Below are 25,866 nucleotides of genomic sequence, written 5' to 3'. Positions count from 1 at the left end.
CAATAATGGAAGAAAACTTCCCTAACTTGGTGAAGGAAACAGACATGCAAGACCAGGAAGCACAGAGAGTCCCAAATAAGTTGAACCCCAAGAGGCCCACACCAAGACACCTCATCATCAAAATGCAAAAGGTTCAAGACAAAGAGAATCTTAAAAGCAGCAAGAGAAAAGCAGCTAGTTACCTACAAGGGAGTTCCCATAAGGCTGTCAGCTGATTTCTCAAAAGAAACTTTGCAGGCCAGAAGGGAGTGGCAAGAAGTATTCAGAGTGACGAAAAGCAAGAACCTACAACCAAGATTACTCTATCCTGCAAAGCTGTCATTTAGAATCGATGGCCATATAAAGAGTTTCTCAGACAAGGAAAAGCTAAAGGAGTTCATTACCACCAAACCATTATTATATGAAATGTTGAAGGGTCTTCTTGAAGAAAAAGATAAAAAATTCTCTCTCTCGCCCTGGCCGGTTTGGCTCAGCGGTTAGAGCGTCAGCCTGCGGTCCGGGGAGACCCGGGTTCGGTTCCCGCTAAGGGCATGTACCTCGGTTGCAGTTTGTCCCCGGCCCTGGTTGGTCGTGTGGGTGGCAGCCACTCGATGTGTCCCTTTCACGTCGATGTTTCTCTCTCTTCCTCTCTCTCCCTCCCACTCTATCTGTGTAAAAAATGTAAAAATGTCCTCTGGTGAGGATGAAAAAAAAAAAAAAAATTCTCTCTCTCCCTCCCCCTCCCTCTCTATCTGAACAAAAAATGGAAAAAATGTCCTCGGATGAGGATAAAAAAAAAAAAAAAAGAAAAAGATAAAAAATATGAACAAAATAAATGGCAATGAATACATATCTATTGACAATTGAATCTACAAACAAAATGAACAAGCAGGACAGAACATTCTCATTGAGAAATTTTGTTGGTTGCCAGATAGGAGAGGGGTTGGGGGAATGAGTAAAAAAGGTGAAGGGATTAAGAAGTACAAACTGGTTGTTAGACTGACAAACCTCAAAGGGAAAGGGTGTTGGGAGGTGGAAAGAAATAAACCAAAGACCCAGCCGAGGTGGCTCAGTGGTTGAGTGTTGAACCATGCACCAAGAGGTCACTGGTTTGATTCCAGGTCAGGGCACATGCCCAGATTGTGGGCCAGGTCCCCAGTGGGGGGCATGCAGGAGGCGGCCAATCGATATTCTCTCTCATAAATGTTTCTCTCTCTCTCTAAAATCAATAAAGAAAAAAAAATTTTTTTAAAAAAAGAAAGAAACCAAAGAACTTATACATATATATGCATAACCAATGGACACAGACAACAGTGTGGGGAAAGGCAAGAGGGGGGTGGGCATGGGGAGCAGGGGGGGTCAATGGGGGAAAGATGAGGAATGTAATACATTCAACAATAAAGAAATATATTTTAAAAAAAAAGGAATCAGCCCTGGCCGGTTTGGCGCAGCGGTTGGAGCGTCGGCCTGCGGTACTGAGAGACCTGGGTTCGGTTCCCGCTAAGGGCGCGTACCTCGGTTGCAGTTTGTCCCCGGCCCTGGTTGGTCATGCGGGTGGCAGCCATTCGATGTGTCCCTTCACATCGATGTTTCTCTCTCTCTCTCTCTTCCTCTCTCTCCCTCCCGCTCTGTCTGAACAAAAAATGGAAAAATGTCCTCGGGTGAGGATAAAAAAAAAAAAAAGGAATCAGCCCTGGTCGGTGGTGGTCAGTGGTTAGAGCGTTATCCTGTGCACCAAAGGGTTGTGGGTTCGATACCCAGTCAAGGGCACGTACCTGGGTTGCAGATTCGATCCCCAACCTGTTGGGGCAGATGTGGGAGGCTGCGAATGGTTGTGTCTCTTACACCAATGTTTCTCTTTCTCTTTGTCTTTTTCTCTCGCTCTTCCCCTCTCCCTTCCTTCCCTCCCCTTCCATTCTTTCTATTTTTTTTAAACTTTTTTTTTTTTTTGTGAGAGAGAGATAGAAACATCAGTGTGAGAGAGACACATTGATCAGCTACCTCCTGAATGTCCCCTACTAGGGATTGAGTTTATAACCCAGGCATATGCCCACACCAGGAATCAAACTGGGACCTCTCAGTCCATGGGGTGACGCTCAATCCACTGTGCCACACTGGCTGGGCCCTTCCAGTCTTTCTAAAAATCAATCAAAAAAATATCCTCACAACAATAACACAAAAAGTTGAATCAGTAATTAATAACCTAAAACAGAAAGCACCACACCCAGTTCACTGGTGAATTCTACCAAAGATTTAAGAAAAAAATTATATCCCTGGCTTGTTTGGCTCAGCAGTTAGAGTGTCAGCCCTCAGATCGAAGGGTCTTGGGTTCGATTCCAGTCAAGGGCACATACGTTGCAGGTTAGATCCCCAGCCCGGATCAGGGTCATGTGGAAGGCAACCAATCAATGTGTCTCTCTCACACTGGTGTTTCTCTCTCTCTCCCTTCCTTTCCTCCCTCTCTTAAAAAAGAAAATCAATGGCAAAATATCCTTGGGTGAAGAGTAACAAAAATTTTTTAAAAAACCAAGCCCTGGCTGGTTTGGAGTGTCGGCCCTTGGACCAAAGAGTCGTGTATTCGATTTCGGTCAAGGGCACATACCTCAGTTGCAGTTTGGTCCCTGGGCCTCGTTGGGGCTGTATAAGAGGCAACCCATCGATGTCTCTCTCTCATATCGATGTTTCTCTCTTTCTCTCTCTGCCTGTCTGTCTCTGTCTCTCCCTCGCACTCTATCTGAAGATAAATAAAAAATATCCTCGGGTGAGGATTAAAAAAAAAGAAAAGAAATTATACCAATTCTCTATAACCCCTTTCAGAAGACAGAAGCAGAGAGAATACTTCCTAACTTATTCAATTACTCTAATAACAAAACAAGACAAAGACATTGCAAGAAAACTACAGACTAACGTATCTCATAAATATAGATGCCAAAATCCTCAACAAAACATCAGCAAACCGAATCTACAAAGTATAAGAATTATACAGCATGACCAAGTGGGACTTATGCCAGGCCTGTAATCCATCACATCAATAGGCTAAAAAATAAAAACCACAAGATCCAATCAACAGCTGTAGAAAAAGCATTTGATAAACTCCAACACCCATTCACAACAAAAACTCAAGAAACTAGGAATAGAGGCAAACTTCCTCAACTTGATAAAGAATATCTACAAAAAGACCACAGCTAACTCATATTTCATGGTGAGAAATTTGGAAACTTTTCCACTAATAACAGGAACAGGCTAAAATATCCCACTTCACCAATGCTTTTCAGCATCATACTGGAAGTCCTTGCAAATGTAAAATGAGAAAAGGAAATAGGTATACTAAGTGAGAAGGAAGAAATAAAATTGTCTTTGTTTGCAAATGACTAATAGTCTACATAGAAAAAATACACAAAAGAATAAACACATAAACACAAACACACAAACTTCTGAAACTAATAAGCTATTATATAGCAAAGTTGCAGGGTACAAGATTAATATACAGAAGTCAATCATTTTCCTATAAACCACCAATGAATAAGTGGAATTTGAAGTTAAAAACACAATACCATTTACATTAGCATCTAAAAATATGAAATAATTAGGTACAAGGCTAACAAAATATGAACGAGATCTATATGAATAAAACTACAAAACTCTGATGAAAGAATTCAAAGAATAAATGGAGAGATATTTCATGTTTGTGGATAGGGAAAATCCATATTGTCAAGAAGTCAATTCTTCCCAACTTGATTTCTAGATTTAATGAAATTCCAATAAAAACACCAGCAAGTTATTTTGTAGTGTTTTTTTTTGCTGTTTGCTTTTTTTAATCCTTACCTGAGGACATTTTTGCATTTATCTTCAGATAGAGTGGGAGGGGGAGAGGAAGGAAGAGAAAGAGAGAAATGTCGATGAGAGAGAGACATCAACTGGCTGCCACCCACACGACCCCAACCAGGGGTCAGGGACAAACCGCAACCGAGGTACGTGCCCTTAGTGTGAACCAAACCCTGGACTCTCTGGTCCGTGGGCTGACGCTCTAACCACTGAGCAAAACTGGCCAGGGCCAGGAAGTTATTTTGTAGATAATGACAAAGTGATTCTAAAGTTTATATTCAGAGAAAAAAGGCTCAGAATAGCAAACATAATACTGAAGAACAAAGTTGGAAGACGGACACTACCTGATTTCAAGGCCTACTATAAAGCTACAGTAATCAAGGCAGTGTGGAATTGATGAAGCAATAGACAAACTGATCGCCAGAAAAAAATAAAGGACCCAGAAACAGACCCATAAAACACCGTCGACTAACCTTTCATAAAGGAGCAAAGACAGTCTTTTCAACAAATGGTGCTGAAACTGGACATCCTCATGGAAAAAAAAAAGAATCTAGACACAGACCTTACACCCTTCACACAAAAATTAATTTAAAACGGATCATACTGCCCAGCTGGTGTGGCTCAGTGGTTGAGTGTCGACCCATGCACCAAGAGGTTGCCAGTTCGATTCCTAGTCAGGGCACATGCCAGGGTTGCAGGCTCAATCCCCAGTAGGGAGCGTACAGGAGGCAACTGATCGATGTTTCTCTTTCACATTGATGTTTCTATCTCTCACTCCCTAAAAAAAAAAAAAATCAATAAAAACATTAAAAAAAAAAAGGATCACAGACCTAAATGTAAAATGCAATAACATAAAACTCCTATAAAATAATATAGGAGAAAACCTAGATGACTTTGGATATGGCAATGACTTTTTAGATACAATACTAAGGGAACAATCTAAGAAAAAGAAACTGATAAGCTGGACTTCATTAAAACCAAAAATGTCTTCTCTGTGAAAGGCAAAATCAAGAGAATGAGAACACAAGCCGCAGACTAGGAGAAAATAACTAAATATACCATACTATCCAGCAATCACATTCCTTAGTATTTATCCCAGAGATGACAATTTATGTCCAAACAAAAACCTGCCCACGGATGTTTATAGTAGCTTTCTTCATTAAGTACCCAAACTTGGAAGCAACCAATACATCCTACAGTAGGTGAAAGGATAAACTGTGGTATATCCAGATAATGAAATATTATTCGGTGCTAAAAAAAAGGGAGAGCTATGAAGCCATTAAAATACATGGAGGAATCTTAAATGCTTATCACTAAGTGAACAAAGCCGATCTGAAAAAGCTACACACTATATGATTCCAATAATATGATACTCTGGAAAAGGCAAAACTGCCAAATCAGTACAAAGATCAGTAATAGTCAGGGGTTAGGGAGGAAATAGGGATGAATAATCAGAACATAATAGATTTTAGGAGATCACCCCTCTGGATAGGAGTTATCCTCCCCCCTCCCTCCTACTTAACCAGTTAACACTTTGGTGTCTTTCCTTACAGTCTTTTTTCACTTGAACAGTGCTGTGGTTCTAACTTCCGTATCCTAATTTTTAAAAAACTTTTAAATCCAACAACATAAGGCTTTCTCATCAGAATGCAGTGGATCTTGGTGGCAAAGACACTTCCACTGACCTGCCTCCTTGCCTCGGTTTCCTTCACCTGTGAGAGGCCAACACACTTGTAAAGAGAACAAGGTGGCTCACACAGGCGATGTGTTAGAGATGTAGTTACAGGATTTTAGCCTACAAGGACTGAACATTCAACATGTTAATAGTTTTTCATTACTATGGATAATGCTGTATTTAACATTATTTCTGGGGATGGCATCTCAGAAGTGGGGTGACTTGTCAAAGAAATGGGTCAATAGTTGTAACAGACTGGTTTCCAAAACACACAGCTGCTAGGGTGTGCCTGGCCCACACAGGGAATCAGGGGAGCACAGAAGGGGTAGAGCAGCAAGTACATTAGGTGGCTGTTTGATTTAGGGAAGAGGGACTGTCTTACACCTGACACCACATGAAGATTAAATAGTTCCTGTGGTATGAACCTGCATACCCTGACTAGGCTCAAATACCCAAAAATCTCTCATTCATTCCTCCCCAGCGCATGGAAGTGCTGACTTTGGTCCCTCAGCAGCTCACCTTCAACTACTTCTCTGAGGGCACCCCAGGGTCCATTCTTACCCTAGGCATGGCCCCCAACCTGGCTATCCCCAACCCCTCAGCAGCCTTCCCTAAATCCCCTCTGCCTCAACCCTCAACCTGGAATGATCGATCACCCTCCATGACTGCTGCCATTGTTCCTGGAAGCACAGCTGACCCCATCACTCCCTATGCAGACTCTCCAAAGCTCTCAATCAACACCTGAGCCCTCTAGGACCTGGCCCTGCCTGGCTCCACAGCTTGTCTGCACTGCACGCCACAGCTCACCATGCACCCCAGCCACACTAGCACAGTGCCTGCCATCTCAGCTGCTTCACTCCATCACATAGCAGTCCTTCTGGACATGCTCCTCTGTTTTGTGTCTAGCTCCTGCTGTCTCACATGTAGAAGATGTGACTGGCTGCCTGCCTAACATCCACACTCGCTTCCTTCCTCCTGAGTCCCTGATGGTGTCTCTGAATCAACAGCCCAGGTGGCTGCTGCTTCTGTACTTTTTGTTAATCACCATCACATCTCCTCACTGACTAGGTGGGGACTTCAGTTACTTGTAGCCAAGTGTCCTCACAGGTACATTATCCCATGCTGGGTTCAGTGTCCATTTCATGAGCCTCTGCCAGTACCACTCTGCAGCAGTGACTGCCCCCCAAACTCCCCTGGCAAAGAGCAGGTGCTAAATCCTGCCAATGAATGAATGAGTAGGTGAGCAGACCTAGCCTGAAGGGCTGGGGTATAACTTCATGTCTGGGAACAATAGGGGGGCCAGGGGGCCAGGCTGCTTATCCCATCTAGTCTTCGGAAACTCCACACAGGCTAGGATTCCCACTCCTCAAAACCAAAAGCAGGTACCACATTCCTGCTTTCTTGCTGTTCCCTTCATTATAAAGAGACTCTAAAAACACACAGTCAGGTCCGGCTGGTGTGGCTCAGTGGTTGAGCGTTGACCCATGCACTAAGAGGTGGCCGGTTCAATTCCCGGTCAGGACATATGCCCAGGTTGTGGGCCCGATCCCCAGTGGGGGGCATGAAGGAGGCGGTCAATCGATGTTCATGCTCATCGATGTTTCTATCTCTCTCTCCCTCTCATTCTAAAATCAATAAAGGAAAAAAAAATAAACATACAGTCAGCAACACAGTTCTGTGAAGTTCTGCTGGAGGACCTGGGCCCCCAGCCTGGGGCTGCTGTTTCTGTTACAAAGGGAGCTGGGTAAGTGATAGAGACTTTCTCAATGAGGCACCTGAAAAAACCAAGGCCCCTGCCCTGGCTGGTTTGGCTCTGTGGTAGAGCCTTGGCCTGTGGACCAATTAAGTCACATGTTTGATTCTGGCCAAGGGCACGTACTTTGGTTGCGGTTCATCCTCAGCCCTGGTCAGGGTTGTGCGGGAGGCAACCAGTCCATGTGTCCCTCTCACATTGATGTTTCTCTCTCTCTCCCTCCCACTCTATCTGAAGATAAATGGAAAAATATCCTCGGGTGAGGATTAAAAAGAAAAACACAAGGCCCCAAAGGCGCTTGCACACCCAGCTCAGAGACAATTCAGGGCAGTAATGTGCACTTCGGGAGTGCCTGTGTGGCGGCAAGGCTGGGCTCTGGGGTCAGAAACTTCTAGAGTGGAGTTCCAGCCCTCATCACAGGACCCTAGCTTGTCTCAGGGCCACATCAAGCCTGTGACCAGGGTAAAGGGTCACCTTCCTGGTGGGTCCCTCCTTACCTGAATGCCTGGTTCTCACGATTGTTCTGGAGGGCGATGGTTTCCACCTCGGGACCCCCATCCGCTATGAACCTGGCCAACTTTTCTGCAAGGTTCTTGACCTCTTCATCCTCTGGGGGTGAAACTTTAAGCAGGCTGTCAGTACTGAGCTCAACTCACCACACCCAACAGCCTAATTTCTGCTAAGAACCCCATGGGCAACAGGAGGGGTTTATTTTAGGAACAATGCAAAGAAAAACAGGCAAAGGGGAATCAGATTACTGCACTAGGACCAAACACATAGTTAATACTACAACTTATTCCAACCCCCCCCCCATCGCCCCTTCCCACCCATAGGTCTTGGGGGCCTTGGACACATGCTGGGACATGGGAGCAGAATGTGAGGGAATGTCTATGTCAAGGCCAGAGGGAAGATGAGAGCCCCCAGGTTGGTCTTTCGACAGGGGGATTCCCAGCCAAGTCACATGGGGATATGAGTGTGGCCCTCCTTCTGGGGAGGTCAGGGAAAAGAGCCACAGGGGACATGATAGACCAAACTCTGTGGCCCATATCAGGTCTAAACATCAATCCCTACCACCCATCAGAGCTTGGCTGGGACATTTATCACAGCTGGAGACCATTTAGCCTTTTCTCCATCCCCCTGACACTCATCCCACCAGGATCTCAGCAGCTGACTGTTTCTGTACCGGCTCCCTTGGCCACCGGCTCCCTTGGCCACCGGCTCCCTTGGCCCCCGCCTCAAGTGTCAGGTGCTACCCTTGTCTCTAGGGTTGGTAGACACTCATCAACACTTGTTAAAATGACCATAAACCAATAGGCTAGCTCACATTCCCTCTGTCCCCCGTGTACAGAGCTGAGCTCCTGAATACGACCTTTACCTTGGCCCTCAGACCTCCTCACTCTTCAGAGCACTGGTAAGGAGGGTGACACCAGCCCCAGCTTGACCCTTGCTGCCAGGGAGGGCACAGACCTAAGATATTAATGCTACCCCATGCCACAGCACCCTCTAGGAACCCCAATTCCACATGGGGCACAATCTGTCCATACGCCTCCGCAGAACCTTCCACCCCTCTCCACCCACCTACCTTTCTGAGAGTTTGTCTGCAACTTCTGTGCTTCCTTTTTTATCTCAGCCACCTTCTTTCTGTAGTAGAGGAATTCCCTGCTATTCTTATCGTGCAAAAACCTGAAGAGTTTTGCAAAACAGAAAAAATGAGGAATGAGGATGGGTAGACTTGTGCAGCTTCTGAAGATATGTTATGCAAAAGCAAGCTGACAAGCAGAGATGCCTTGACAGGGCCCCAAATTAAGTCTTCGTGCCACATTGGAGCCTCTTGCAACCTTTGGTGTGAGTTATAAAGTGCTTGGAACAACGTCTGGCCCACGCAAGCAAGCACCCAGCCCAAGTCAGCCTCAGTCACCACGAGGATTTTACAAGAACATCTGCATGTACTATTGTGTGGCAAGAACATTAAGTACCAGTGACCTTCCCCTCCCAGAAATACTTACGAAAATGCCGGGTTATCCTTGTAGTTCTCCATAGCTACTTTTTCTAACTCGGGACCTCCTTCTGCCACAAAGCGGGCCAATTTCTCTATCACTTTCCGAGTCTCGACTCCCTCTGGGGGTGAAACTTTAAGGAGGCTGTCAGTACTGGGGTTCAACTCACACACCCCACAGTCAACAGGCACACTCTCTCTACGGACCACAAGGACAGAGGGGTAGGGGAAGAAGAGGGTGAAATGCAGGAGGTTGTCAGGCGTCCCGGGTCCATGCACAAAGCACCATGATGAGAGGGGAGTTGGTCTAAACAGTCTTCACGAGACACACTGGGTGGGAGAGAAGTGTGTGAGCCTCCCGGAGGCCGAGCCGATCCACAGGCTGGAAGGGAGATGTTGGAAAACATAGCCAGCCTCCCTTTTTACTTTTGAATGTTTAAGTCTTTTCTTTATTTGCCAGTATTCAAGATAATAAACTGGTTCCCTTCCATCCTTCAAAAATGACAAATTCTTTTAAAATATCATACAAACTCTGAGTTAAACACACTGCGTGGGTTTCAATCCATTGCAATTAATTCATCATAGAAGCGCAATCATCTCCCCTCTGTGGCTGGTGGAGCCTCTTCAAGCTGGTTCCTGAGGCATCTTGATGGCCTCCTCACTATCTGCTGGAACAGGGCACTCCAGGTCATCTTATACACTTCCTGCCCAGACCTAGAGCCAGCCATTCCTCCAAGAAGTCCTGGTTTCCATGAGTGTTTCCAGACCACCATTTGGGTGCTAGGGATGCTCACTGCAATGAGCTTAATCATTAACCGCAGAGTTTTTTCAGTGAACAGAAGTATAAAAATACTTTTTTGTATTTGTATTAGACTCCCCTTTGAGCAATGTGGCACTTGCTTTTGTCTTTTCTGCTGGCCTGTTTCTGAGGCCATCTGTCAGCCACTATTCAGTCATGTCCTTTTTATGAGAACACCCAAGAGAAAGTTCTCTCTCAGTCAGGGGCTAGGAACATTTGCTCCTCTTAGCAATGGGGCTCAACACTGAGCCTGTGGCCGAACCTTCCTCCTGCATGCCTGACAATGACCCTGACCTGGTTGCCATTTGCAAGCACAGGTGCTCTTCTGAGGCCTCATCAACAGCAAGCCTTAATAGGCCTCAAGGGCCTTGAGATACCCACTGCCCCTTGTAAACCAGAGGTTCATGGTAGGGTACGGTTGGAACTTCCAGGGCACCTCAATGAGGAAACACCTTCCTTCCTGGCTCCGTTCTAATGCTCTAGACTTCAAGGTTCACCACTGATCTGCTCAGATGCACAGCCTGCAGCTGGCACCATCACCCCAGAGCAAAAGGGGTTTAGAGGCTGTTATGGCAGACCATACAGTCACTTCAGTCTGTACTCACAGTCAGCATGACATGACCGTGCCAGCCAGCCTAGGCAGAAGTGGCCTAAGACTCCACATGGCTCAGGTGGCACTGAGGTCTCATTCTGATTGTAGACAGGGCTAGAAGCACTATTAGTGCCACCACTGCCACCCTCTGCTCTCCTATACCTCGGGGCCTAGACTTGCTCACCCAAGGCCAATAACCATCTTTCCCTGGGAAGGAAAGTGAACCCTCCAACCTGTATGCTCATACTTCTGGCCCAAACTGGCAGAGACAGGTAGCCTCATTAAGAAATGGCTTTTGGGCCTCAGAAGGTTTGGAGGGCATGTACCCAGACCAGGGAGCCATGGAAGGTCCTCCTCATGTTGAGAGGAAAATGCAAATGAATGCTCACCAAGGATACCCCTGCCCTGGCTGAAGACCAGCCCCCAGAGTGAATGATGGGTCCTACGGCTCCCAAGATGAAACCCACACTTCAGCTCCTCCCCACATCCCTCTTTTACCTCCCCACCCCTCACCTCAGAGGGCCTCACCTGACTGAAGTCCCAAGTACCCCATACTCCTGACCACGCTTCCCTTGCTGATTGTGGATCTGCCCTGGAGCTGGAAGGTGGTGGTAGAAGGAGGGCAGCAGCCCTTGCACCTTACCTTTGATCTCCAGCCACTGCTCATAGTCCTCCTCCTCATCCTCATCGGGAGACTGGAAGACACTTGGGCGGCTGGCCAGGGGCAGCTGCTTAGCATGCACGTAGTTCTTCACCTGACTCAGTGGGCTGCTGATGAGGGGAGGCCTCTTCCCAACACGGGGGAGTACTCGTGGTGGGGCGCTGGGCACACTGGGGGGGGCATCTTGGGAGAGAAGGAAGTATACCTGTGCTCCAGCTGTGCACTGCACCTGTCCCTGTCTTCCTACATAATCTGAGCACCATCAGTCCCTGGGGGCTGGGTCCTCAGCTTCCAGCACAGTACCTGGAGGGTGGTGGGTGCTCAGAGAAGATACCACCCCCATTTTTTTTTTTTTTGGTACATGCCCCTAGTGGGAACCAAACCCGGGACTCTCTGGTCCGCAGGCCAACGCTCTAATCGCTGAGCCAAACCAGCCAGGGCACGACCCCCATTTTATAGATGAGGGCATTTAGGTTAGGAGATGCATGGCTTTTTGGTTATCCAGCCCAGGGTTCTGCAAGCAGCAGCTCTAGGCAAAGGCACCCCACCTCTAAGGCCTGCACTGACAGCCCAGGCACACACCAGCTCTCCTACATATGACTTGAGCCCCACACCCAGCTTACAACCATTTCCTCTGGTTGTCAGTGGTAAACTGGAAAAAGCCTATTCTGGGCTTTTCAAACACAGCTCATGACCCGTGACCCTGCAATAAAGGGCAGTCTGTTCTCCCTCACTGTGGGTGAATTTGGCCTAAACATTTTTTAGCCGTTCCCTAGGAAACCTGACACAGGTCAAAGGTCAGCTGTTTCACCATTAACATTCTTACAGTAAAAATAAGCTCTGACTGGTAAGTTGCACAACCATAGTCAGAGACGAATTCCCTGAGGGCAGTGATTCTCACACCTGGCCTGTCTCATGGACTCCTGTGGGCTAGGCAGCTCCCCACTTATGAAAGGGGGCCCCCAATTCCTCACACCTGAGCTGCTGCTCTGACCACAGTCATGGTCCCACGCCCTGGGCCTGCTTAGTCTTGGTCCCCATGCTCCTGGACTGAAACTAGGTTGTTTCTGCTCCTACAGGGTAAGAACCTTGAGAGCAGGTCTGCACTCTCCCACTGGGTGTTTAGTGTGGAGATGAGTGAAAGAGGGTGCTCAATGAGCTCAGGATAAGAGGGGACAAGTCTGAGGCTGGACCTGCCACTTCTGGGAAGCCAGGGATCCCCAGGAGAGAGCGGGCAGCATGAACATGAGCCTGAGCCTGAACAGGAAGAGACAGGACAGAAAAACTACACTCACCTGCGCTAGTCTGTGCCTTCTGCAACTTCAGAAACTGCTGCAAGAAGCTGCCATCATTGGCAAACTTGTTGGAAACGGAAGAGTTGTGTTCGTTCGTAATTCTACACCCAAGACAGAAGACAGAGAGGGTGAACCTCAAATGGAGGGGCTGGGGCATGCTTTGCCTGTCACAGCTCCACACCACCTGAGTTCTTACCTGGTGGAACCCAAAATCAACCCCCAGAGATGTCTGGGGACTGCTGAGTGCATAGAGCAACCTTCAGAGTAGTAAGTTGGGAACAAGCTTGTTCTAATCAAAGCAATGCTACACATACTGATGTCAACTCTACCAGAATATTGACCCTCCTAGTCCAAATGGCCTCCTCAACTCAGAGCCACCTGCTCTCTTCCTACACAGCCCCTATCCTATCTGCTGTAAACTAATTATTTGGGTTGTTACTGGCTCCCATGTCTGTCTTCTCAGCTAGACTTTAGAATTCTCCAAAGCAGGGCATGTGTATTTGTCTGTGCTGTTTATGACTAGAGTTCTGGGCCTGGGTTGGCCAGCACTTCTGTGAGGATTACACACATACAGGAAAACACCCAAAGCAATCTCTTGGTAGAAGAATTACAGGGGAATTATATATATTTAGTTTTTCTTTTCACAAATGGTACGTTTTATTTTAAAAAACATTAAAAAAAAAAATCAGCACAAAAGCAAACCCAGGGGCCTGAATGTTTAATTCAAATTCATTTTCCCTATTATAAAATAGAGCTAGCTATGAGCAAATGAGAATGTAGAAAAATTGAAATATAGAAAGCAAAGGGAAAAACCCAAATCTTCCCACCTCACAATAGTTACTATTAACACTTTGGTGTATTTCTTTCATTTGCTCCCTGAATTAGAAATAGAAGGAAATAAGGTTGTGATCATGGAATGTGCCCTACTTCTTCCATTTTCTACTATAACATACCATCCTGCACCAACCTTGAAACTCCTCATAGTGTTTCTCAAACTGAGTAACAATCTGTCATACAGACACACCAAATAGTTAATAAAAGCTCAGGGAACCCACAGATGTAGCCTTTTCTCTTTAAAATTAAATTTTACACCTGGCTGGTGTGGTTCTGGTTGAGTGTCGATCCATGCCCCAGGAGATAGCTGGTTCAATTCCCAGTCAGGGCACATTCCCAGGTTGAGGGCCAAATCCTCAGTGGGGGGGCATGCAGAAGGCGGCCAACTGATGTTCTCTAGCATCGGTGTTTCTATCTCTTTCTCCAAAATCAATTTTAAAAAAAGAAAAAATTAAGTTTTACTAGAAATCTGTTCTAAAGAACAAAAAAATGGAAACAACCTAAGCAGTTAACAAGTGGGACTGGTTAAATATTATGGGACATTCAAAGGGCAGATGGAGCAGCCATGAAGAGTTAAAATTTCAAAGACAAAGCAATTAAGTACAACATTAAATGAAAATCAAAAGGGCACACTGTTAACAATATTTACAGCATGGTTGTACTTATGTCAAAATATAATTGAACTTAAAATTGTTAAAAACGCTGCCTTACCTGGGTGACTTGGTTGGCGCATCATACTATACACCAAAAAGGTCATGGGTTTGAGTACTGCTCAGGGCACAGATGAGAGGCAATCTATTGATGTTTCTCACACCAATGCTTCTCTCTCTAAAAATCAATTTAAAAAAATATCCTCAGGTAAAAAGAGATAAAAAAAATTGTTAGAAAAACCTATCCAAAGGTAACCAGCACCCATCTTTGGGTTGCAGGATAATGACTAATTTTATTTTTGTTTGTTTATTTATTAAACTGTCTAAAATCAAGTCATGGTGGGTAGTCACGTCCTAGGCAGGTATATGGTTTTTTTTTTTCCTTTATTGGTTTAGAGAGGAAGCGAGAGGGAGAAGAGATCGAAACATCAATGAGAGAGAACATCCATTGGCCGCCTCCTGCATGCGCCCCACTGGGGATCTGGCCCACAACCCGGGCGTGTGTCCTGACCAGGAATTGATCCGGTGACCTCTTGGTGCATGGGTCGATCGATGCTCAACCACTGAGCCACACTGGCCAGACTAATTTTGTTTTTGTTTTTTAAATCCTCACTGGAGGATACTTTTCTATTTATCTTCAGATAGAATGGGAGGCAGGGAGGGGAGAAGAGAGAGAGAGAAACATCTATGTGAGAGGGACACATCAACTGACTGCCATTCACATGACCCCAACTGGGGCTGGGACGAACTGCAAATGAGGTAAGTGCCCTTGCCAGAATGAAACCTGGGACTCTTTGGTCTGCAGGCCAACCCTCTAACTGCTAAGCCAAACTGGCCAAGGCTAAATGTTTTTTTAAAAATTGATTTTTTGAGAGGAAGGGAGAGAAAGAAACATTGATGTGAGAGAAAAACAGATCAGCTGCCTCCTGCATGCCCCTCATTGGGGATCGAGCCCCCAACATGGGCATGTGCCCTGGCCAGGAATAGAACCAGGAACTCTCAGTCCATGGGACAATGCTCAATCCACTGAGCCACATTGGCTGGGCTCATGATTAATTTTGGTTTTTCCTCATTTTCCTCTCTTCTATTATTCAGACTTTCTACCATGTTTATGAGTTATCTTTAACGTTTTTTATTTTTAAATATGATTTTTAGAGAAGGGGGGGAAGGTAGTGGGGGGAGAGAACGAAACATCAATGAGAGACAAACATCGATGGCTGCTTCCTGCATACCCCCTAACAGGGATCACACTCACAACCCGGGCTTGTTCCATGACAGGTAATTGAACCTGTGACCTCCTGATGCATGGGATGACACTTAACCAACTTAGCCACACTGACTAGGGCCCTTTAACATTTTTTTAAAAGGCATTAAGCAGCCCTGGCTGGTTTGGTCCAGCGGTTAGAGCGTCGGCCTGCAGTTCAGAGACACCCGGGTTCGGTTCCCCCTAAGGGCACATACCTCGCCCTGGTTGGTTGTGCGGGTGGCGGCCACTCGATGTGTTCCTTTCACATCAATGTTTCTCTCTCTCTCTCTCTCTGTGTTCCTCTCTTTCCCTCCCACTCTACCTGAACAAAAAATGGAAAATGTCCTCGGGTGAGGATTAAAAAAAAAAAAGGCATTAAGCAATGGCCGGGTGGGTCAGTTGAGCATGGTCCCATGTACTAAGAGGTTTCAGGTTCAGTCTCTGGTTGGGATGCTTATGGGACGTAACCAATCAATGGTTCTCTCTCATAATGATGCTTCTCTCCTCTCTCTCTCTCTCTAAAAAAATCCAATAAAGAAAACATTTTAAGCCCTGGCCAGTTTGGTTCAGAAGTTAAAGCACTGGCCTGGGGACCAAGGGGTTGTGGGCTCGATTCTGGTCAAGGGCATGTACCCAAGTTGAGGTTCGACCCCCAGCCCTGGTCGGAGTCTTGTGGGAGGCAACCAATCAATGTGTCTCTCGCATGATGATTTTCTCTCTCTCTCTCTCTCTCTGTCCCTCCCACACTTTCACTAAAAAAAAAGTTATTTTATATGAAGGAAAAGATTCTGCTGATAATCAGCCTTGGTATTAAACAAGCATAGCATTCTGGTGACCCTGGCTATGTCCTCAACTGTGTGCACCTCCCTCTGGAGTGAGGGGAAGAAGGTGAGGATGATGAAAGACAAGAAAAGACTTCAGGGCAGTAGTGACCCAGTAAATGAATCCCACTTGTAAACCACCCGAAAAAACCAATGATAGGGATATTATGCAGCTGTTCGAAAAGCTGGCTCTTGATAAACATAAAATGTGGCCCATCTACAATGGAATATTATTTGGCCATAAAAAGGAATAAAGCTCTCACACTACAATGTGAAGAACCTTGAAAGCACTATGTCCAGTAAAAGAAATCAGACACAAAAGTCCACCTATTATATAAAATATCTAGACTAGGTAAATCTATGAAGACAAGGAGTGAGGTTTCTTTCTGGAATTAGATAGTAGTGATAGTTGCACAATGCTGTGAGTATGCTAAAAATCATTAAATTGTACGGTTTAAAAGATCAATATTACGGCATGTGAATTATATCTCAATAAGAATAAATAAAAATTAAAAACTATGACGACTCTGAAGAGTTGTAATTTAGGGAAAAGCTTTTCTTTTAAAAAGTTGGGGGTGGGGTGTCATGGTCAGGTGGCTTGGTTGGTTGGAGCATTGTCCTATACACCACAAGTTTGCAGATTTGATTTCCAGTCCCGGCACATATATCTAGTTTGTGGGTTAGGTCTCAGTTGGGGCATGTATTGAAGGCAACCGATCGATGTTTCTCTCTCATATTATAGTTTTTCTCTCTCACATCAATGTTTTTCTCTCTTGCCCTGGCCAGTTTGGCTCAGCGGTTAGAGCGTCGGCCTGCGGTCCGGAGAGACCCGGGTTCGGTTCCCGCTAAGGGCACGTACTTCGGTTGCAGTTTGTCCCCGGCCCTGGTTGGTCATGCGGGTGGCAGCCACTCGATGTGTCCCTTCACATCGATGTCTCTCTCTCTCTCTCCCTCCCACTCTATCTGTACAAAAAATGGAAAAATATCCTCGAGTGAGGATAAAAAAAAAAATAATGTTTTTCTCTCTCCTTTCCTCTCTCTCTAAAATCAATAAAAACATATCCTCGAGTAATTAAAAAAAAAAAAAAAAGGAACCCAGCTAGTATGGCTCAGTGGTTCAGCATCGACCCATGCACTAAGAGGTGGCTGGTTCAATTCTGGTCAGGGCACATGCCCAGGTGTGGGCCCAATCCCCAGAGGGGGCATGCAAGAAGTGGCCAATCGATATTTCTAAATCTTTCTTCCTCTCCCTTCCTCTCTCTCTACAATTAATTAAAAAAAAAAGAAAGAAAGAAAGAAAGAAAATGCCAAGTAGCTCAGTTGATCAGAGCATCATCCTGATATGGCAAAGTTATGGGTTCAATCCCCAGTCAGGCACATTCAAGACTCAGCCAATGAATGCATAAATAAGTAGAACAACAAATCGATGTTTCTCTCTCTCTTCCTTAAATCAATTAATAAATAAAAATTTTAGAAAGTAGTGGGGTGGGAAAGCAGTACAAAATTGATTACAACTTCATAAAACAAAGTGAAGACACAGGAAACAAATTTTGTCAAAATGGTTGTTTTGAGGCACCTTTCATATTTATTTTACCTTTTTTTTTTTTATCCTTACCTGAGGACATTTTTCCATTTTTTGTTCAGATAGAGTAGGAGGGAGGGAGAAGAAGAGAGAGAGAGAGAGAGAAACACGACCAACCAGGGCCGGGGACAAACTGCAACCGAGGTATGTGCCCCTAGTGGAAACCGAACCCGGGTCTCTCTGGACCACAGGCTGACGCTCTAACCGCTGAGCCAAACTGGCCAGGGCTTATTTTACTTTTATTTTTTTGTTAATGCTCACCCAGGAATGTGTGTTTGTGTGTGTTTGGGTGTGTGTATATATATATATATATATATATTTTGTTGTTGTTGTTGTTTTTATTGTTTTTAGACAGAGTGGAAGGGAGGGAGAAAGAAAGAGAAACATTGACATGAGAGAGACACATCGATTGGTTGCCTCCCACATGACCCTAACTGGGGCCAGGGATTGAACGTGCAAACCAGGTACGTGCCCTGAACCCATGACCCTTCTGTCCTCAGGCCAACACTCTAAGCTATGAGCAAAGCCAGCTAGGGTCCTCAGTAAGAAATTTCAAATGTTGGTGTCCTGTGCTTTTATTTGCATAGCTACCTATACCATACACCCACCCACCTGTTACCTGATATTTCCTTTCAGTTGCCTGATCCTGGAGCTGTGATCCACCAGCCTCCAGGAGACCCTCCTGGATGCGATCTTACAAGGCCTTTCCTATCTTGGTGTCTATCTTGGTGTAAGTCCTTCCATAAACCCCATGGGTGAGAAAACTCAACATCCAGTCCTCATGTTCCTGGGTGCCCTGGAGGTGGCAGACCCTGGGTTCCAACAGGGATATGGTCTAAATACTGCCTTTAAGGAGAAACCACAGACTTTTAGAAAAGGTGGAAGCTTTCTTTGCCTTGCATAGTTTGGCTCAGCAGTTGGAAGGTTGGTCTGTGGACTGACGGGTTTCAGGTTTGATTCCTGGTCAAGGGCATATACCTTGGTTGCAAATTCGATCCCTGGCCCTGGATGGAGTCATGTCAGAGGCGACCAGTCAATGTGTTTCTCTCATGTAGATTTCTCTCTCTCTCCCCCTTTCTCCTAAAAATCAATGGAAAAATGTCCTCCGGTGAGGATTGACAAGAAACAAACAAAAGGTGGGAGTTGGGAAAGAACTTTGTGAAGACTTAACAGGATTCATACTTCAGACCACACAGAAAGGGGGTTACCTCTCTGATTATCAATCTCTAGTCTGAAATTCTTAGATCTTGTCACTCTGATCATACCACCCCTGCTCAAAACTTCTGGGTGCCTGGTGTTTCTCAGGGTAGGCAGAAGGAAACTCTGCCTGGCCCTGGCACAGCCCCTGGGCCTGACACATGGGAGGCTCTCTTCTTGCTTTCTGCCAGCAGGCCTTTCCCTGCTTCTTTAATAGGCTGGCTTTGCCTTGGCCTTTAGAATGCAAAGTCTCTTCTGCACCGCGACAGTGGGAACACACTGCCTGTTACCCACCAGCAGCTCTGGGGGTAGAATTGGTACCTCCTTTACTAGTAGACTGTGAGGCCCATAAAGGCAGAGACAAAGTCTGGGTTTTTGTTCTGTGCCTATACCTCTGACCCCTGGACCACAGGATGTCAGTAGTAAATAACTGCTGAGCAAAAGAGTTGGCAGGCCATCCGCTTGGCTCCCATGCACCCCTTGTGTCTCTTCTGACATACTAAGCCTCCTAAAAGAGAATATCTGTGTCACTCTTTGCACCATCAGGCTGTGACTGGGTGCAGAAATACCATGACTGCTCTTATAAGCAAAACCCTCTGCCTGTTACCCTCTAAGACCCAATCCAGCCTCAGAGTGCACTTACTCGCCAGGATGCGGGGGCTGAGGACTGGCCACCTGATTCTGCTTTGCTTTCTGCTCCATTCTGGCTTCAATTTCCCGTTTCTTCTGAGCAATGAGCTCTTCCTGGTGAAGGATGTTCATGTTCATTTTTCCAGACTTGGGAGGAGCAACCCCAAACCACCGGTTAGCCTTTCCTGGGGAGAGAAAAGAAACACATCAGAAATCACCTTTGCTACACAAATATGCATGCAGCAACTGACATTCACACATCCGTTTGTTTATTTATTCAGCAAGCATTTACCGAGCTATTTACCAGGTGCTGTGATAGGTGCTAAATAAGAGAGACAGGGCCTCTGCCCATGTGGGACTCAGGTCTGGCTAGGGAGACAGACTTGTAACAAAGAAGTAGCTGCCAGCCCAGCCAATGTGGCTCAGTGGATTGAACATCGTCCCATGGACTGACAGGTCCCAGTTCGATTTGTGGTCAGGGCACATGCCCAGGTTGTGGGCTCCATCCCCAGTGGGGGACATGTAGGAGGCAGCCGATCAATGTAGCTCTCTCACATTGATGTTTCTGTTTCTCTCTCCCTTCCTTTCTCTCTAAAAAAAAAAAAAAAAAATCAATAAAAATATATGTATTTTTTAAAAGTAGCTGCCAAATCATAAGAGTTCTATGCTGGAAATAAAAAAAAGAGTGGGGAAGAATAATACAGAGACCCTATAGCTAGGGCAGCTAGAAAATAACCATTTGAAGAGAGAGCAGTACCAGAAAGATAAAGAGCCAGACTCCTGAAAAGCCACACAGGGAACAATTTGGGCAGAGTAAGCGCAGATGCAAAAACCAAAGGTTGGATGAAGCCTGATGCATCCAAGGACCAGCGAGGATCCAGTGTGGCCTGAGTGAATTGTTCCAGGAATGAGGGTACAAGAAAGGGAGTCTAGATTTTACTTTACGGTCTTTGGGAAATGTCAGAGAGTATTAAGCTGACATATCCAGTAGGTATTTTTATTTTTAAAATCATTCTGGCTACTGTTTGGAGAGAGTACGTAGGCAGCAAGAAGACCAACGAAGATGCTCTCTGGCTCCAAACAAAAGATGACAGTGTCTTCAGACATGGGCATTAGCTGTAGAGATAGAGAAGACACCTTAAAGTTTCCCCAAGGGACTTGGAGTAAAATCCAAACCCCGAAAATTGATTTTGAAGGCCCTGCCAGAGATGGCCCCCTCCCCACTCTTGACATTCTTCAAAACCGCAAGCCAGTCCCCAATCCCAAGGCCTTTGCACTTGCGATCCCTTCATGTGGAAGGCTCTACCCTCCCAGGCCTCCCTCATCTCAAATGTCTTCTATTCATAAAAGCCTTCTTTGACCACCCAATTATCAGCAGCCTCCAGGCTCACTCTCTCACATTATAACACACTCTCTCTCTGTAAATATTTCCTCTTGATACATTGTCTGACACCCAGTGAAAAATAACCTTCAGGAAGGCAGGGCTCTGTTTTGATCACCACTGCATGCCCAGCACAGTACCTGGCACACAGTATTTGCTTAATAGGTGAATGCACCCAGTTTGGGGTGGCTAGGGCTGGAAGAGATAAGGAAGGACAAGGCTTATGGTAAAGAGGCTCGAAAGACTCAGGAATTTGTGTGAGTATCCAGGAATGTCTGAGAGAAGATCAGAAAACCCGCTTTTCAAGAAAGCAGCACAGGCCAGATGCCAGTTGCTACGAAGAGGCGCAGAACAGCCCACGGTTGCTGCAGTTTCGGGGAGCGGAAATCGGAGGAGCCCTGAAGGTGTTTTTATTGGAAAGCGGACGCAGGGCAGACCCCGTGTCCGTCTTTACCGAAGTCAGGCGCCCGCAGCAAACCAGGCCCGGGGTCGGGGGCAGCAATTGGGAATGGGATCTTGGTAGGTGGGGGAGATGCAAAACCCGCCGCTTTGGGCAGCCCAGAGGCTGAGGCGAGAGGCCGGCGGGTTGGGGCAGGCTCGTCCCGAGGACGAAACGACGATACGTAGCTCGGAGGACCCGGGCACACACTTGAAAGAAGGAGGGAGCTGTTACCTGCAACATCCCGGTTGTCCATCTTGAGACTCACCCAATCCCACAATGCTCCGGCGCCACCTGAAAGAGGCGTGTTATAGTGCGCATGGCCTAATGGGAGATGTAGTCTGCGTTGGCCAGCCACGCCCAGCCACTGCGGGAAGACCTGGGGCCTTTTGTCGCAGGAACGCAAACCTCAGCCTATCGGCAACGTGTGGGCTCAGTTCCGCGGACCAGAAGGCGTCATCTTTACACACACCTTCCGGTAGTCGCAGCCACTCCGAATACAAACTACATGTTCCAGGATGCTTTGTGCGGCAGCTATCGCGAGAGACGCGAGGAGTGCCCGGCCACGCCCCATGCGCCGGCTTCCGCCTCCCTGTGGCGGCGGCTTGTTGTTGTGGAGGCCAAAATGGCGGCTCAGGCGGCGGCAGCGGCCCAGGCGGCCGCGGTCCAGGCGGCGCAGGCCGAGGCGGCCGAGTCATGGTACCTGGCACTTCTGGGCTTCGCGGAGCACTTCCGCACGTCTAGCCCACCCAAGATTCGTCTGTGTGTGCACTGCCTGCAGGCTGTGTTCCCCTTCAAGCCACCACAGCGCATTGAGGCCCGCACGCACCTGCAGCTCGGCTCAGTGCTCTACCACCACACCAAGAATAGTGAGCAGGCGCGCAGCCATCTGGAGAAAGCGGTGAGCGCGGGCCGGACCGCGAGGGAGGAGCGCGGGCTCTTTTAGGGGCCTGAGCTGACAGGCCGCGACTACAGCGGGCGAGGACCGCCCGGGCCGCTTCTCGGGGACCTGGGGTGCGACTTCCGCATGAGCGGCAGGACCCCGAAGCCGCCAGCCTCTCGGGTGACCTGAGGGCCTCGCCCTGTACATTATTTAACGTCTCTGGTGACAGGCAAAGTCCAGGGCCCCGTTCCTCTGAGGAGCAACAGGGTCTCCAAATTCTTCAGGTTTTCCGTAGTAGATGACATGTTGGTACCTATGGAGACGTCCCCAGATTGCCGGTGGGTCCTGCAGCTTCCAGCTTCTCAGGGCTCAGCCCCGGAAGTATCAGCCTGAACACTCCCTCCTGAAGTGACTCGGAATAGTGGAGAGTCGAGGTGACAGCCCAGACATCCCTTGGGAATCAAGTTTGGTCTCTTAGAAAACCTAGGAAAGCATTCTCTCCCTGGACCTGGAAGTCTGATAAGTGTCTGGAGGGTATTATGCCCCCATCAGTGATTCGGGGAGTCATAGGTGGGAGGTAGAGGCCCAGAGCCTAGAATTCGGCATTTTAAGTCCTATAAGGAGGAGAAATGGGGGGTGTATGGGGGGTGGATTCCAGGACAAGTTACTCAGTACCGGGGGTTGCTTTCTCTGTATTCACCCGGTGACTTCTCTTCCTCTCACCATCCACTAGTCCATCCCCTTCAGAGGGCAGGCCCCCCTCGCACCCCACATCTTGACTTGTGTGAGATCTTGGTGCTTCAAAGAATCTGGCTGTGGCATTTTTCTTCTCACAGTGACAATGAATTCCTGTCAGACTGTGCCTTCATTTGCCATTTACTCTTTCATTCTGATTAAAGGAGAACTTTTCGCGTAGAATCAACTTAGATTTTTAAAATGTATTGATTTTAGGTAAGTCTGAACCCACCCATGGCTGGTAACAAGTTGCCTTTGGGAGGATACCAGATCTTTGTTGTGTATACTGTAAAGAGTTAGAAGGGGGCCCTGGCCTGTGTGGCTAAGTTGGTGGAGCATCATCATCCCATCCCAGTCGGCAAATGCCAGGGTTTGTGGGCCCAATCCCCAGTAGGAGGCAAGCAGTAGGCAGCTGATGGGTGTTTCTATCTCTCTCCCTCTCCCATCCTGTCTCTCTAAAATTAATAAAAACATTAAAAGTTTTTAAAAATAGTTTTTCTATACCCCTGGCTGGTTTGGTTCAGTAGTTAGAGTGTCAGCCCATGGACCAGGGAGGCTTGGGTTTGGTTCCTGCTAGGGGCACATGCCTCCGTTGCAGTTTGTGCCCCCCCCTCATAGGGTTGTGTGGGTGGCAACCACTCCATGTGTCTCTCTCACATCGTTGTTTCTCTTTCTTTCTCCCTCTGTCCCTCCCGCTCTATCTTAAGATAAATGCAAAAAAAAAAAAAAAGTCCTCAGGTGAGGATTAAAAAATAATAATAATAATTTTTCAATATTGATTTTAGAAAGAGGGAGAGAGATGGAGACATTGATGAGAGAACATCGATTGCCTACCTCCTGCATGCCTCTCACTGGGGATCTGACCCACAACCTGGGTATGTGTCCTTGCCGGGAGTCAAACTGGCGACCTCTTGGTGCATGTATTGACCCTAAACCACTGAGCCAAGCGACACCAGCTGAGCATAATAAAAACATTTTTTTAAAAGTGAGTTGGAAAGGGACTTTAATCCTTGCTTGATCAATGTCCTTGTTTCAAGAGTGAGATGGTAAGGGCCCAGAGAAGTAAAGTGATTTGGCCAAAACCATGCAGCAAGTTATTAACAAAATTGAGTTCAGCCCTGGCCAGTTTGGTTCAGTGATTAGAGTGTCGGCCTTGGACCAGTGAGTTGCAGGTTTAGTTCCAGTTAAGGGCACGTACCTCGGTTGTGATTCGTCCCAGCCCTGGTTGGGGTTGTGCGGGAGGCAGCCAATCGATGTGTCCCTTTCGCCTCGATGTTTCTCTCTCTCTCTCTCTCTCTCTCTCTCTCCCTCTCTCTACCCCCCCTTCCTCTCTCTCCCTCCCACTCTATCTGAACAAAAATGGAAAAATGTCCTTGAGTGAGGATCAAAAAACAAAATTGGGTTCAAACCTAGGCTCAAGATCACCAGATTCCATGCCAAGACAGTAAGTTGTTATTATTCTTGTAAAGTTCTATTCTTTTAGTCATTTGGCACTTACTTATTCAGTCCGGGTTCCAAACTCTCTTCTGAGGATCAGGAGTAACTAAAACAGCCCCTGCCCACATAAGCTTATGTTTAAGTGAGGGAGACAAATAATGAATGTGTATGTTGTAGGAGGTTAGGCAGTGAAAGAACCATGAAAAATATGGACCAGCGGAAGAGATGGAGTTGGCGAGGAGCTATTTTTGACAAAGGTAGCAAGGGAGTCTCTATTTGAGCAAAGCCTTAAATGGTGTAGAGGAAGTGAGTCTGGAGAAATGCTTGGGGTGTCAGGTGATTCCCAAGGAGTGCCTGAACTGTCAGTGGTTTGTAAGTAGTTTGTGTCAGGGTCTCCCTTGGGCAGTGATGAGGCTGAGATCAAATGAAGCACCAGGCTTTCTTGGGTGTGGAGTAGCTGGAGACTGACTCCTAGGACCTGGGCCCAGTGCCTTCAGTGGATGCTCCTGTTCTGAAGTTTTCCTTTTCTCTCTTTTTTTTTTCAAATTCTCACTGGACATTTTTCCATATGTTGTTCAGATAGAGTAGGAGGGAGAGAGAGAGAAACATCGACATGAAAGGGATACATCGAGTGGTTGCCACCCGCACGACCCAACCAGGGCCAGGGACAAACTGCAACCGAGGTACGTGCCTTTAGCGGGAACCGAACCCGGGTCTCTCTGGACTGCAGGCAGACGCTCTAACCGCTGAACCAAACCGGCCAGGGCCTCCTTTTCTCTTGATAAACAATAAATCTTGCCATCTCCCTTCCCTTGTCTCAGAAGCCATTTTTCTAGCAATGGTTCATAGTCACTGTGTATGTCATTGCGTTTTGGTTACTTAGTGCTGTTGAGGGAAAATAGCCATGCCTCACAATACTTCCTTGTAGCCATTTGACTTTGGGCCCGTAATTTTAAACCCTTATCTTTTTATTTATTTATTAAAAATTTTTTTCTTGCCCTGGCCGGTTTGGCTCAGCGGTTGGAGCGTCGGCCTGCGGTCCGGAGAGACCCGGGTTCGGTTCCCGTTAAGGGCACGTACTTCGGTTGCAGTTTGTCCCCGGCCCTGGTTGGTCGTGCGGGTGGCAGCCACTCGATGTGTCCTTTCACGTCAATGTTTCTCTCACTCTCTCTCTCTTCCTCTCTCTCCCTCCCACTCCATCTGTACAAAAAATGGAAAAAAAAAATTTTTTTTTCTTTATTGATTTTAGAGAGAGAGGAAGGTAGAGGGAGAGGGAGATAGAAACATTGATGAGAGAGAACATCGATTGGCCACTTCCTGCATGCCTGCCACTGGGAATTTGGCCCACAACCTGGGCATGTGCCCGCACTGGGAAATGAACCTGCGACCTCTTGGTGCATGGGTCAATGTTTAACCACTGAGCCACACCAGCTGGGTATCCTTTTATTTTTTAATG

The 25,866-nt window shown here is 46.8% G+C and overlaps 2 protein-coding genes across 2 annotated transcripts in view; one reads left to right on the top strand and one right to left on the bottom strand.

Annotated features, from left to right (window-relative positions):
• SUGP1 (SURP and G-patch domain containing 1) overlaps nt 1-21,636 on the bottom strand; it is a 32,957-nt gene extending 11,321 nt beyond the window's left edge. The window contains exons 1-7 of the mRNA XM_036240446.1: nt 21,590-21,636; nt 19,549-19,720; nt 12,576-12,676; nt 11,263-11,463; nt 9,239-9,362; nt 8,815-8,915; nt 7,730-7,853 (exon numbers count right to left, since the gene is read on the bottom strand). Of these exons, the coding sequence (XP_036096339.1) occupies nt 7,730-7,853; nt 8,815-8,915; nt 9,239-9,362; nt 11,263-11,463; nt 12,576-12,676; nt 19,549-19,720; nt 21,590-21,611 (845 nt within the window). The 5' untranslated portion in view covers nt 21,612-21,636. The remainder of the gene's footprint in view (nt 1-7,729; nt 7,854-8,814; nt 8,916-9,238; nt 9,363-11,262; nt 11,464-12,575; nt 12,677-19,548; nt 19,721-21,589) is intronic.
• A 319-nt stretch (nt 21,637-21,955) lies between these two features.
• MAU2 (MAU2 sister chromatid cohesion factor) overlaps nt 21,956-25,866 on the top strand; it is a 36,914-nt gene continuing 33,003 nt past the window's right edge. Inside the window, exon 1 of the mRNA XM_036281793.1 lies at nt 21,956-22,256. Within this exon, the coding sequence (XP_036137686.1) occupies nt 21,981-22,256 (276 nt within the window). The 5' untranslated portion in view covers nt 21,956-21,980. The remainder of the gene's footprint in view (nt 22,257-25,866) is intronic.

The sequence above is a fragment of the Molossus molossus genome, unplaced genomic scaffold (genome assembly GCF_014108415.1).
Source record: "Molossus molossus isolate mMolMol1 unplaced genomic scaffold, mMolMol1.p scaffold_m16_p_4, whole genome shotgun sequence".
NCBI lineage: Eukaryota > Metazoa > Chordata > Mammalia > Chiroptera > Molossidae > Molossus > Molossus molossus.
This window is presented reverse-complemented; position numbering and strand designations above follow the sequence as displayed.